This window comes from Salvia hispanica, chromosome 2, assembly GCF_029641045.1.
Source record: "Salvia hispanica isolate PSC_SH4W2 chromosome 2, Shi_PSC_v1, whole genome shotgun sequence".
Lineage (NCBI taxonomy): Eukaryota > Viridiplantae > Streptophyta > Magnoliopsida > Lamiales > Lamiaceae > Salvia > Salvia hispanica.
In genome coordinates, this window is record NC_142693.1 from 12,442,734 (window position 1) to 12,456,570 (window position 13,837).

General features: G+C 38.5%; 1 protein-coding gene, 1 non-coding gene and 1 pseudogene across 4 annotated transcripts; 1 reads left to right on the forward strand and 2 right to left on the reverse strand.

Moving 5' to 3' along the window:
- The first annotated feature begins 6,101 nt into the window (after window positions 1-6,101).
- On the forward strand, window positions 6,102-8,239 carry LOC125201731 (uncharacterized; annotated as a pseudogene). Its single transcript, XR_016135355.1, has 5 exons — window positions 6,102-6,243; window positions 6,310-6,383; window positions 7,063-7,198; window positions 7,291-7,598; window positions 7,678-8,239. The product of XR_016135355.1 is annotated as an uncharacterized LOC125201731 (transcript).
- A 189-nt stretch (window positions 8,240-8,428) lies between these two features.
- Window positions 8,429-8,501, reverse strand: TRNAR-ACG (transfer RNA arginine (anticodon ACG)). The gene has a single exon. It is a non-coding gene; the product is annotated as a tRNA-Arg (tRNA).
- A 460-nt stretch (window positions 8,502-8,961) lies between these two features.
- Window positions 8,962-13,781, reverse strand: LOC125220609 (transcription factor-like protein). Of its 2 annotated transcripts, none has more exons than XM_048122764.2 (16): window positions 13,631-13,781; window positions 13,114-13,381; window positions 12,348-12,515; window positions 12,128-12,196; window positions 11,952-12,045; window positions 11,606-11,706; window positions 11,481-11,529; window positions 11,355-11,414; window positions 11,173-11,241; window positions 10,853-10,936; window positions 10,693-10,776; window positions 10,429-10,514; window positions 10,096-10,186; window positions 9,605-9,685; window positions 9,459-9,533; window positions 8,962-9,352 (listed from the first exon to the last, which is right to left on the reverse strand). In XM_048122764.2, the coding sequence occupies exons 2-16, from the start codon at window positions 13,224-13,226 to the stop codon at window positions 9,215-9,217; spliced, it is 1,362 nt and encodes a 453-aa protein (XP_047978721.1). In that variant the 5' UTR covers window positions 13,227-13,381; window positions 13,631-13,781; the 3' UTR covers window positions 8,962-9,214. The 2 variants fall into 2 exon arrangements, with proteins under 2 accessions (XP_047978721.1, XP_047978729.1); XM_048122772.2 differs by having other exon boundaries at window positions 13,624-13,766.
- Between the last annotated feature and the right edge of the window lie 56 nt (window positions 13,782-13,837).

Here is a 13,837-nt window from a genome sequence, read left to right on the forward strand (position 1 = left end):
TTCAAATAACAAAAACATTAAAAATCTTTATAGAATATTAAATCTCGAAAGACAACATGAGGAGCATACATCATAGAAAGCTTAATATTCCACTCATACAATAATAATTTGAAAATTTTGATTTTTTTGTTCTAGATGATTTCCCCAACGGTTCTTCATGCCAAAAAAATGCATCCCAATAGGAATAATAAGAACTTATCCATGAAGCATCACTAATATTCTGATATTCTGCAAAATAATATACACAAACTATATTGACACAACTTTAGATGAATCAACACTCACCATAAATCAACAATTATCATGTTTAATAATCTTGCTAGGGTCAACAATTGCGCCAATAATATCTAAAAAAAATAGAAGTAGCAACAATGTTAAAAAAACAAATAACAATATTATAGTTGAGAGTAATATTTAAAAATGTCAAATTGCGTCTCCTCAACTACATTATCAATCAGCGTGATATATTCAAATGTCTTAAACGTTAAATTGGTAGAAAATAAAAACAAAATGACGATCAACACTCACTGCGAATCACAATTTTAATTTCAATGAGTCGAAAATTAGATTATATAATAACCTTGCCAGGGTCAATGATAACACCAATGGTATAAAAAAAATAAAAGCTGAGACAATGTTAATAATAATAATAATAATAATAATAATAATAATAATAATAATAATAATAATAATAATAATAATAATAATAATAATAATAATAATAATAATAAACAATGTGTATAGTAGACTCATATAAATGTACTACTATCGATAAAGAGTAATAATCATGTTGGAAGTAAAAATATCTTTTTGCAGAAAATTCGTAATGCAATGAGAAAAGACAAAGAGGAATGAATTTTATCTAACCAATGATACGTATTTATAGGTAAAAAGTATGAAGAAACAATCATAAATTGATGGAATTATAACATTATTGACCGCCTTAAATTTACATTGAAAACTGATTGATTTGTTTAAATGTCATTTTTATTGCCTTTACGCCTTACTTTCTTTAGTGGGATTAATAGATATTTATAACTTTTAAAAAATAAGATTAAAATGAAGGTTATAAATCTTTATGATTATAAGAGGGCATGTATTAAAAGCCGTATATGGAGCCATATTAATAATTAATACTAATATGTAAATGTAAAGTAGAATAATTCTCGTGTTATAAATATATTAAAAAAAATTAAACATGCCACTATTTTTATATTATGTTTACCTTTATTATTCTTAATAACTCATAATCATAAAGATTTGTAACCTACATTTTAATCCTATTACTTAAAAATTATAAATATCTAAATTCATCCCACAACTTATGGATATTTCAAAATAAGGCCAAAACTCGCCTTTTATATTAGTATAGATTAGTATTCCATCCGTCCCGATTAAATTGACACATTTCTTTGTCTGCACTAGATTTTAGGAGTTTTTGGTTAATGTGTTTAATTGGAGAGAGAAAATGTGAGCGTAAGTAATAAATGGAGAGAAAAAAAGAGTTGAATATTTAATGAGGAGAGAAAAAAGTGGTTGAGTGTATTAATTGAAAAAATAAAGTTTTCAAAAATAGAAATGTGTCATCTTATTTGGGATAACCTAAAAAGAAAAGTGTGTCATCTTAAATGAGACAGAGGGAGTAAATTTTATCTACCCCGGCTTATTAAAATTCTCGGATCCGTCACTGTATATAAGTTTGCATTTTATCTACCCTCTCCACTTACTCCTTTCTTTTACTACTTTATTTCTTATACATTCAACTCACAAAGGGATGGGACGAGACATCTTCCACACCGAGAGTCCCCATGGGACAGGACACCCGTGGGGTCTTGCCGCTGGCAGGACGGGATCGAGCTCCCAACGGACTGCCATTGTGGGTGCTCTAATAAGACAGATTGCAACTATGCAAAATTATTACTCCCTCCGTCCACGAAAAATAGGCACTTTGTGAATGCACAAGTTTTAATGTAGAATTGGTAAAGTAAGATAAATGAAAAAAAATTAGATAAGTAGTGTTAGTGGAACGTGGAGTCCATATTATTAATAAGAGAGAAGGGAAAAGGGTTTAGGGTTTAGGGTTTTTGAAAACTTTCCTTTTTTGAATGTGCCCTATTTTTCGTGGATAACCAAAAATGGCAAATGTGCCATAATTTTTCGTGGAAGGGGGGGTGTATATTTTATTTTGTTTTACCCCACTCAATTCAAAAATTAAATTTGTATAAAATTGTTTGCTAAATATGAGATACTTCATTTAATGTGGGATGAGAGAGTACATTTCTCTTTTGGGGTAGTCGTTTCAAACAACGACATCAACGTCATATAGGGGCAATTGTGAAATGTACATTTTTCTCTTACTTTATTCTTCATCTACTTTATTCTCTCTCTACTTCTCTACTTTTCACTTTCTCATACTTTACTCTCTTTACTTTAGCTTTTTAAATATAAATTCTTTAAATCATGTGCCCAAAAGAAATTCTTCACTTATATTGAGACAGAGGGAGTATTATGCATGTGCAACCGTGAAATATTTATGATATTTTAGACTATTTTTTAAGTTCGTGACAAGTAGGATAAAAAACTACGTAGAAAATCATGTTGATTTAGTAGTTCTAAGTAGGATAAAAAATGCATGGAAGTTGATTGGATAAGGTGATTAACTTGACGTGGAAAATAACAAACAAAATGAAATGTTTGTGATATTATAGACCAATTTTAAAATTTGTGAGAAATACCAAAATTTGATCAGACTTTATAATTTTATAGACCAATATCCCTAAAATTTAACTGGGAGCCAAGTAAAATTATTAGAGGCCAATATTACAGCATGATGAAACCTAATTTTATCATTATTACCGCCTACCAATCACGTATGCTTTCCTTCCTTCGCGTTCCCTCTCTCCCTTCCATCGCATTCCCCATCAAGATCTTTTTTCAAAAAAAAAAATCTTCCAGATTTCTTCTTCAAACCAAGATAATCAGGTATGCTTTTTCGCACATTCATAAATCACCTACCCCTTCCCCCCGCACGTCGCCGCCAACCCACAACTTGGCGTGACAGGCGATGCACCCCTCCCTTGCCGCGGCCCCTCTCCTTCTATGCTTCGCGAATTGCTCTAAATGACACATTTTTCTAACATCATGGAATTTTCAAAAAATTGGATATTTCCCACGAACTTTAAACTTAGCAAATAATATCACTAACTTTACCTAAGTTTGTTATTTTCCACCGAAGAAAAAATTATGGCAAATAATATCGAGATACAGATGTTTTCCGTAATTTCTCGACAATAACTTCGAGTGTTTCAAGTTCTTTAATCTTTGATGATAGTTTTTCTTGAAGTACACTCTCCAAAATTGTTCTTCAATCCATTAATGTACACATAATTTTTTTATTAGTAAAAAATAACAAACTCGGGTAAACATCATGATATTATTTGTCAAATTAAAAGTTCGTGAAAAAAACTCAACTTTTTGAAAGTTCAATGATATTAGAGGTCAATATCCCTTTATTAAAATATAAACATCACTATCTCTATTTTATTAGTGGAGTATCTATTACACTCCCTCCGTCTCTGATTAATTGTCACTCTTTGACCGGGAACGTGCTTTAAGAAATGTAAAGAAAGTAAGTTGAAAAAGTTAGTAGTTAGTGAGATCCAATTTTTTATATTGTTTTATAATAAAATGTGAGTGAAGTGAGTTAGTGGAATGTGAGACTACTTACCATTTATGGTAAAAATGAAGTGTGACAATTATTGAAGACCATTAAAATGGGAAAAAGTGACAATTAATCAAGGACGGAGGGAGTAATACTTTATAATTTTCCATATTTTATTCCCTTTGCATTTAACTCATAAATTTGGCACCGAATAACACGTATTTCATCTGGAACAGATCGAGTAATATTCAATCTGTATAAGTTTATGATTCAAAATTTAAAACAGTTATAAATGAAAACTGAAGTTAGTAATTTTAGCTAGCTGATTAAGAGCATCCACAATGGTCGGCTAGCGACCGGCTAGCCGATTCGTCGCGCTAGCCGATCGGCTAGCCGAACCATTGCAATCGGCCAGCGCGAAATCGGCGAGCGCATCGGCGTGGGCTGGCCGATCGCTCGTCGCTGGCCGATGCGCTAGCCGATGCGCTGGCCGCCATTGCAGAGGCCAAATCGGCTAGCGATCGGCCAGCGGGTTTTTCCGTTTTTTTTTTTTTTTTTTTTTTTAAAAACCTATATAAACGCGATTTTCGTTTCATTTTCATTTGCACCACTTGTTTTAACGAGTTTTCTCTCTCTCTAACTTTCTGTACAAGAGCATTATTGAGCGATGGATCACAACAACGAGTCCAGCCCGGCGACGAGTGGCTCTCAGACTCCCACAGTACCTGTGGGATCTGGATGGGGGCAGATGGGCCCGGGATTTAACATCCCTTGGAATCAGATGATGGGGATGATGGCTGGTGCGCCGGGGGGGGCGTATGCCTGGTGGGATGCCGGGGGGTATGCCGTGGGGGATGACGGGCGGGCAGGGGAGCGGCGGGCAGTCAGCCCCGGGTGGGGGGGTATGCCCCAGATGCAGCAGCAGATGATGCTGCAGCAGATGATGGGGATGATGTGGCAGGGCGGGGGGCAGGGGGGGTGCAGCATGGTATGTATCCCGGGATGCAGGGGGAGTTGCAGGGGCAGGGGTCACCGGGAGGGGACCCGGTATATCGGCCGTCTCTTGATTTTTTGACGGCGTCGTCTCACACTTCGACCCCAGCGGAGACGCAGTTCACTGGCGATGGCGATGACCTTCTGTCGTTGCATGACATGGGGATCGATCTCGATGATCCGGATACTCCCGTTCCGGCGAGGCGGGCCGCGCCGAAGAAGAAGACGAGGGGGAAGGCGAAGGCGGTTGGCGAGTCATCGCAGCCCGCGGTTGACCACACCCCGACCCGAAGGAAGTGGACGGAGGATGAGTACGTCGGGGTGGCCAGGGGCTGGTTGGAGGTGTGCGACGACCCGCTGGTTGCGAACAACCAGCGGGTCGTCAACATGTGGGCGAAGATCAGAGCTGCCTATAGGAGGCACTCCCGCAGGGGAAGGACTTCAGCAACGAGGAGGTCCGGAAGGGGTGGGAGCGCACCAGGGCCGCGGTGGGCCGTTTTGCGAACTTGTACGCCAACGCCCTCCGTCAGCTCAAGAGTGGGCAGACCGAGGAGGACGCCCGGAGGATAGCCGCGGGTCAGTTCCCCGTGGAGGGGAAGTATAAGGAGTTCACCTTCTGGGAGTGCTTCTTGTTGCTGAAGGACTCCGAGAAGTTCCGGGCGGGGTGTGACGCTGGGTGGCCGAAGAAGCAGCGACTGAACTATAGCGGCGACTACAGCGGCAGCAGCGGCGGATCCCACGACCTCCCCCCGGATGTCGAGGAGTTTCCGTCTCCTCCTTCATTTACAGGTCGCCCCCGCCCGATTGGCCAGAAGCGGGCGCAGCGAGCTGCGAGGGGCGGATCCCCCCTATCGCCCCGCGAGGTCCAGTCCTCCGCCCTCCCACCCGCCCCACTCGAGTACACTCTCCATTCGCGTAACCATACGCGGGATCAGATGTACAAGGTCTTACAGGAGTGGAGGGCCGCCACAGACCCCACGGAGAAGATGTTTCTTCAGGAGATGCTCGAGAGCATGCGTGCCGATTTAGCCGCCGCGAGGGCACGGCTTGCGGGTTCCGACGTGGGCTCAGATACCACGGGTGGCGGCAGCGGCAGCCGGGGCGGCGACGACGACGGAGACGGCGACGAGGAGTAGAGATCGGCGGGGCCCGTGTGTTGAAGCCCTTTTTTTTTTGAAAAGAATCATGTATTTTTTTTAAAAAAAAATTTGTACTTTTTTTTAATGGAATGGATTATTTTTCCCGTATATGTGTCGTAAATTTAATTCCGTAAATGTAGTGTATTTTGAATTATTTTTATTGCGGCTGGCCTATGGCTGGCCTAAATCTGATGTGGCAGGAGGTTTTTTGAGTGTTTGACGTGGCAGGGGAGAGAATGGCTGGCCTATGGCTGGCCTATTTACCATTGCGGATGCTCTAAAAACTAAACTTCCGAGTTCCAATTTTAGAAGAAGAGAAGCTGAGGGAGAGGAGAAAGAGAAATGTCGAGAGCAACACCTGTTCGGAAGTCTCACACTTCCACTTCAGATCTGCTCACTTGGTCAGAAGCTCCGTCTCCCTCCACTTCCAACACCGCTCGTGCTAACCAGGTACCTCCTATAAATCACCTATTCTTTCCGCGCCACAATGCCTCACTCTCTCTATATCATTTTCAGCCGCCGGATCGAGTTGGTAAGGTGCTGTTTGGCGGTCACATTACTGATGAAGAAGCTCATAATCTCAATAAAAGGTAATTCTCCAATAATTATGGATTTGATTTTGTCTGATTGCCTAGGTAGGAATGTACTCCATTCTAGTGATTTTTGAATTACTTATAACTGAGATTTGCTTTTGATAATTTCGCCAGCGAAGTTTTAAGGTTTCCTTGAATTGTCGAAGAAGATGCATTAGTCTATTTGAAAAGCTACTAGCTAAAGAAATAATTAGAATTATGGAAATAATTTACATTGCAGTCTTGCAGATTCTAACTTTTACCAAATTTAGATGAATCTGTTGGCAAATATGAATGATATATCTCAGATTTATATTTGAAAGTTTTGGATAGGTTTATGAAATAGCAATTCGGAGTGATCTCGAACAAAATGAAATTCTGATCTTCAACCATCAAGAACATCTAACATTTATGTATGATCTTGTCATCGGTTAATCAAGTGATCTACTATTTTGTTATAGTTGAAGAGTTGATACACTTCAACTATCAAGTTATCTATTTTGATAGGACTTTGTTTGGATAGGTTTAAGAGGACTTGGCTGTAAATAATATGTGTATGAAGTTGCTGTAATAGTTGAACTATAGTTAAATATGTTCTTTCTGTCTCTTGAGATTTTCCGCAGTGTATGCCTTTCCTCGATAAGTTCCAATTTTGTTGTTGATTAGCTAACCTCACTATTCGCATTGCTGCTTCTAGGAAGCCTTGCTCCGGCTATAAACTGAAGGAGATGAATGGTAGCAAAATATTTGCCGGTGACAGTGAAGATGGTTCAACAGAATCTGGAGTATCTGATGGTAATTTCAATAACCGAACATCAGTATGCATTGTGCAGGTATTCGAATGTTGACAATTTTTTTCAGAGCATGCATCAGGAGATTGAATTGGCTTGTTTTTCTTGAAAATGTTTTCTTTTTTAAATACTAGCAAGCTGCAATAGGGATAAGTCAGATTTCCTTCAGCACAGAAGAGGAGATTTCACCTGAAAAGGCAACCACTGTCCCTGGGGTGGCAAAGCAGCGTGAGCTGAGTGGGACGACAGAAAGTGATTCGGAGAGCCAGACTAGGAAGCTAATCTCGGATGCCAAATGAAGGAACTGAGTGGTACTGACATCTTTGGCCCTCCTTCCGAAGCTCCAGCTCGATCATCTGCACGGGCTACTGGAATAGAGGAAAACAAAGATATGGGAGAACCTGCACCGCGAGCTCTACGCACTTCTGTCATAGTTTCTAACGTGAGTGTTGTATGTTTGTATTCCATCATCAAAATCTTTGTCTCTGCTCCAAAATTTCATGTTTTTTGCATACTGGCAGCCTGCAGGGGGTCAGAGCAACATACTATTCGGAGACGAACCAGTGGTGAAGTCGTCAAAGAAAATTCACGACCAGAAGTTTGCAGAGATGACAGGAAACAACATTTTCAAGGGAGACGTTCCTCCGGGATCAGCTGAGAAGCCGTTGAGCGTGGCCAAGTTGAAAGAAATGAGCGGAAATGATATCTTTTCGGACGGCAAGGCTGAGTCTAGAGACTATTTTGGTGGTGTCAGGAAACCACCTGGTGGTGAGAGCAGCATCGCTTTAGTTTGATATAACTTGTGGGTTTCGTTCTCGTTTCTGCTGGCCATCGCCTTGGTCTACGAAGCCAGATCTGATCTCAATGTCAGGTAACTCGATGTTGTAGCAAGTGTTGTCTTAGGATTATGTTTGACTTGTGTTTCTCTAATCATGGGATGTTAATGATCCATTCCATGTAACTTTGAAGAGAGTTACTATAGTATATTTTACGTTATATCGTAATGGTTTGCGAAATTTGTTAATTATGTGAAGGAAGAGTCCATGTAAACTTCCGATGAGCCATGTTAGCTAATTTTTGACACCTCGACCTGCTTATTTATTTTACTTTCTACCGAAACAAAACGATTTCATGCCAGCACTAATATTAATGTGTTTTTCTTGTAACAAAGAGAATAGATTTGAGATTTTCGTGACATACAAAAGTAAATGAAGAGAGTGTAAACAAGTTAAAAATAAAGTAAAAATTGTAAAAGATTTGAATAAGTTAGTTCGACTCTGCTGGGGATCGAACCCAGAATCTCTGGTTCCGTAGACCAGCGCCTTATCCATTGGGCCACAGAGTCAAGTTGTTGTTTTGGTTCTAGTAATATTTATATTTAACAATTCTAGTACATTGAAAGCCACTGGCAACCATGCAAATTATTGCACTTGTTAATTTTTTTATTAAGTAAAGTGGATAAAAAAAATTCGTGGTATTGTTTTATACTCCCTCCGTTCCATAGTAATGGAGACGTTCCTTTTCGGCACGAAGATTAAGAAAATTGTGTTAGGTGAGTTAAGTAAAGGGAGAATAAAGTAGAAAATGAAAAAGTTAGAGAGATGAAGAGAGAACAAAGTAAGAGAGAGTAAATAGGTGTGGAGAAATGTGTTGACTTTTACTATAAAAAAAAATAACTCTATTACTATGAAACAGAGGGAGTAATAAAATGTGAATGGAATGAGTTAGTGAAACATAGAATGGTCCACTTGTCAAAAAGTAAAAGTGAAATGAGATATTTAATGGAAGATAAAGGGAGTATAATGTTTCCAAATAAAATAAGCTGTGTATAGAATACATGTTTGTTTTTGCTAATTAAACTGCAATATTTTGCACAATTGTGTTATATTTTTGGTGTTTCTTGACTTCTTACAACTAAATTTAGCGTTAAAATTGGTGTGAACTGTTTACTGGAAATAAATAGACATGGAAGGAAGCATGTATTATTAATTGTGAGATCCCCAGCTTCCTTGGATTTTGGGATGAAGAAATTTCCCAGTTGAAGTTTCTATAGAGTAACTATTGCTTCTGCCGGCGCAGGAATTCTTTCATCTGCGTGAAGATTTCTCCCTTGACGACGAGCCGCATCTTCTTCGAGTTTTCCCACAGTAAACCCCCGTATTCTCGTGCAAAGTCGCAGGCGGCTTCGAAGACGTCCTGGAAGATGAAGGCCATGAGTAGTAGTAGTAGTACTAGTAAGGGTAGGATAAATGTATGAGAATGCCTGTTCGTGTTTGTGTTTGTGCAAAAAGCTACTACATACCCTTGATGGGAATTCATCATAGAGATGTGCTGGCGTCATCTCCACTCTATTCAAATCTGCTTCCCATAACCTAATCTGTTACGCAAAATAAAATTAAAAATTTCATGAATAATATAGCTGAACATGATACAGAGAAAATCAAATACCTGATCAGTGACATTTTCGGGCACAGTAGGTATCTTCTCCGCGACTCGAGGATGAGCATTCTGCTGAAGAAACGACACTATCTGCATTCACCATGTGAGAAAAATGAGAGACGAAAATGGTAGAATACACTGAATAAGATTCTCAAATCATCGAAGAATTTAAGTTGATCCGAAGATTAGTGACAAAGAGGCACAAGTAAATGGCTAATTACCAATATGATCTGCTTGAGTTTCTTCGGTAATTATTATGTTATTAAGGATACATGGCCTGTCATCTTTCCTATAGTATTGGTATATAAGTACTATTATCAAAGAATTATTGGGATTCGACCCTTTTTGTGAATCGTTTCAAATGACAACATAAGCAGGCAAGATATATCTACTGCTTATCTAAACATGAAAACCCAATAATATAAGAAAGAAACGATACGAAAGAGCTTGAATTGTAAATAGCAAGATGACTAAATAGCATATTAGAAGGTGATACTTACCTGCTCAGCGGTAATGCCATTTAGAAATGCTTTATACAAGCTCTCTTTGTTGATAGCGCCAACAATAAGGTTAGGTAGCTGGTATTCGACCCTGTAAATTGCAGCGCAAGACTACAATCAATTGAAAGTGAAAAACACCAGCATTTTGCAAGAATGGATTTGATCATTTCAAACAATATCTACGAGATAACTTTTTTTAAGAAAAGAAATGTAATTCACTTTTCAGAAAATCAAGGTGAAGAAGGGAGCACCAAAGCAAATTATTTGCAAAAAGAAAACTTGACCTGATGGTAAGCTTTACTAATATGAAAGAAGGATAAGAGGATGGCACACCTTGCAAACAAGCGCAAGATCTCAACATGCAATTTAGATGTTGAATATGCGTACAACCGAAAGTTTGTTTCCACGACAACAAAGCCCTGATAAAATTCAAAAAGAACAAGGGGAAGGAAAATGTTACAGCAACTTCAGCACTGTAAAGTAGGATTTTGATCTGTATCACTCCTTGAATAATATGCGAATACATAATCAGACTAGGATATCTTCTGAATTCAAAGATGGTCAATTGTATCAAACAGCAAATCCTCAGAAACACACCTGTTTTCTGGTTGCCGTATCTGCTAGGCTAATGGAGAGATTGGTAGCTAGTTTAGTAGGAATAAACCAACTCTCCTTCCTGCCCTGAACCAACAGAATTACAGAAGATCAGTGGGAGCTAAACTCCGACAAAAACAACAAAATAAGCTTAAGGTACAACCTGCTGGAGCTTTACCAATCCCAAATCAACAAGATCCTTTACTATGGTCCTCTGTATATCTGACAAAGTGTTTAGGTTATATGCCTGCAAAAATGATAACATTTATTCAGAACCTGCTGCATCTCTGTAGCATTTACTTTCGGTTGTAGGGAATTGGACGATCAACTGAATTCACATATACCTTAGAGAATCCTTGAATTTTTAAAAAATGATAAAAGTAAACTAATATCTGGCATATATAGGTTTTGTTTGAAGTACTAGACATGTTTGTAGCACTAGTATAATTACGAATAACAGCATAAACAATCTCAACCTATTACCTTTCCCATAACATGAAAACTGAGCTCCAACAGGAATGATATAAGGTCAGCTGTATCCACACCTTGTTCCTGCAGAAATTGATAACATCCAAACAACTTTTTATAAGAACTACTGGAATTATATCATAAGTTGGTGAATCATGCAGGTCCAAAGACAAAAAAAGAGAATATAACCCACATACCTCACAGTTAGTTATATATTCTCTAATTATGTACCAAAGTTGTGCATTCGTGTCCATCAGCTGTTACATGCATTTGTCAATTATAGCTTCATCAAGTAACCCCACGTAAATCTATTTAGCTCGTACCAGAAACTGGAAGCCGCTCTCCGTCAATCTTGAAGGTTCCTTATCATCTCTGAAAGCCAATGCTAATATTTCATACAATAAGATGTAAAATATGAAGACTAATGAAAAACGTGAGTATTGGGTACTTTTGACTGAGAAGACCATGCTGGAACACTTTCATCATTGAGGAGCTTATGTTCATCGACCTTTCCACTTCGGTAGAGTTTATTAGGTGCAGCAAAAACAACTGGTTTTCCACAAATTTGTTAGTCATAATATGAGTGGTCAACAGATTGACATAGAATGGAAAAATCGTCTAAATGGACCCCATGCAATGCATTCAACAAAGCTTTCAAGTAACATAAAATACTTAACAAGAATGAATGCCATCTATGAGGTTATGATAATTTAGCAGTAAGTTACCACATAATCCACTGAGCATTAGTGCATGACAACAGAGACAACTGTCAAGACATAAGCAAAAACCCACACCTCCCACTGTTCGACAGCATAGGCATCTAATTCCTCTGTACTGGGAAGCCTCACAGTGACGTTTGACGGCATTGGTTCCCTAGGTGAAACTCCACTGTGGATCCAAAGAGTCTACCATGTTCAGAATTTATATAAGCATAAAACAAAGGCAGTTCGTTTAAAACTTAAAAGCTTACCCACGCAGTATGTGCTTCTGGAGATTTCGCTGAAATGGCGGATTAAATAGGTAAGTAGCTTCTTTCTTCCTGCCACAGGACCGGAAAAAAGGAAATCCAAATAATGCTTGAGGATGATCGAAGCAAAGTTAAATACATTTGATCTGAAGCCAAGGCACTTCTAGAATCTAACTAGTTAAGTATAAAATTGAAAATAACAATGAGAACATATCTATATTACCGTTCAACAGTTTCAGTCAGGACTCTCAGCTGAATCAGCCTGTCTATAGCTACTTTATGCTTCGAGGCACCGTCAGCAAGAACCCATTCTTCCAGCCACTTTGCAGATACTGGACCCTCTATATACAGAAGCTGCAGCACATACTTTTTTGCTAGTGGAGGCAAAGATCTGAGTGGAAGAGTAGGAAAAATCAATATTAATAGTAAAATCCGCAGAACCATGACAACTTATAACTGAATTTACAGACTGAAAAGGTTAATCAATGAGCTCAAACATAAAAGACTCAATCAACCAAAGCAGTCACAAATAATTCCAGGAAAAAGTCATGCAAGTTGGGCATGCATGTGACACAACCTATGTATAGAAATGAATTTGGGATCTCATGGAACAACAGCAAGGCTTTAGACCAAAGGTGGTAGACATGTCACATTGGAAATAGTCTTTGAAAGTTCAATGGTCAGAAATGTTCAAACAAGATTTAAATCAGAAAACAACCTTGATTCCTTTTGAAGGCTAGTAGAGTTTGCAGGTATTGAAAGCTTTTGAAAAGGTTAGATTTGCATCCTCTCTCCACCCCTCCGTCTCTTACCCATGCTCTATTCTCCATTAAAAGCATTAGTATCAACTTCACTATGGTCATCTATCAAACATATTTGAATAGCACCAACAATTCTAGTTCATATGGATCTCGAAAGCAACATCATTCGAAGATTTAACAAATATGAAATAGAACATATTAAGCAGATATAGTGTGTAAGAATATAACCTCAAGATGGCTTCGCATATGAATGAATTTTCATACAGCTTGTCAAGTTTCACCGGAGGCAAGGATGCCACCATATCCATAAAGTTTCTAGCCACAATCCTCACTTGCGGCATCTTGTCTGACCAATGTAATTCTCCTACTTGAGCTTATGTATCTGTATATTTAGATGACAAAGCAACGATTTCTCTACTTCTTCAAATTCAATCCAACAATGACTGTCTTCCGCAATCACCGTCTATGTCCGATTCATGTAGTTTTGAATCAAAAGCTGAACAATGACAACAAAACCACTCAAGCTTAATATACTGGTGTATAACATTCGTCAAAATAAACCTAATTGAGAGCAAGCTGTTTACCATTCAAACATGTCATTTCAAAAATTAATTTTATGGAAATTAATTTCGCATTTATAACACCAGTCTAAAAAGCTCAACCTCTACTGATAAGTAAGAATTGTAGGTTAGTGAAAGAAAACAATTCATGAATTTTTACAATAGATTGAGAAAGCACCTGATACCTTGTGAAATTAGAGAAGACAGCAGACAGAGAGAAAATAGTCGGTGGCCGGAGGCGGAGATGGCAGCGCGGCAGATTCGGTGGTGGTGGAGTTGCAGAGACGGGAGTGTATATACGGTTTTTTTCTTTGCTCGATTTAATTTCAAGTAAAAACGCGTAAACATTAAGCGCTTTTTTAAAAGCGCAAAACGGCCCAATCACAAGTAGT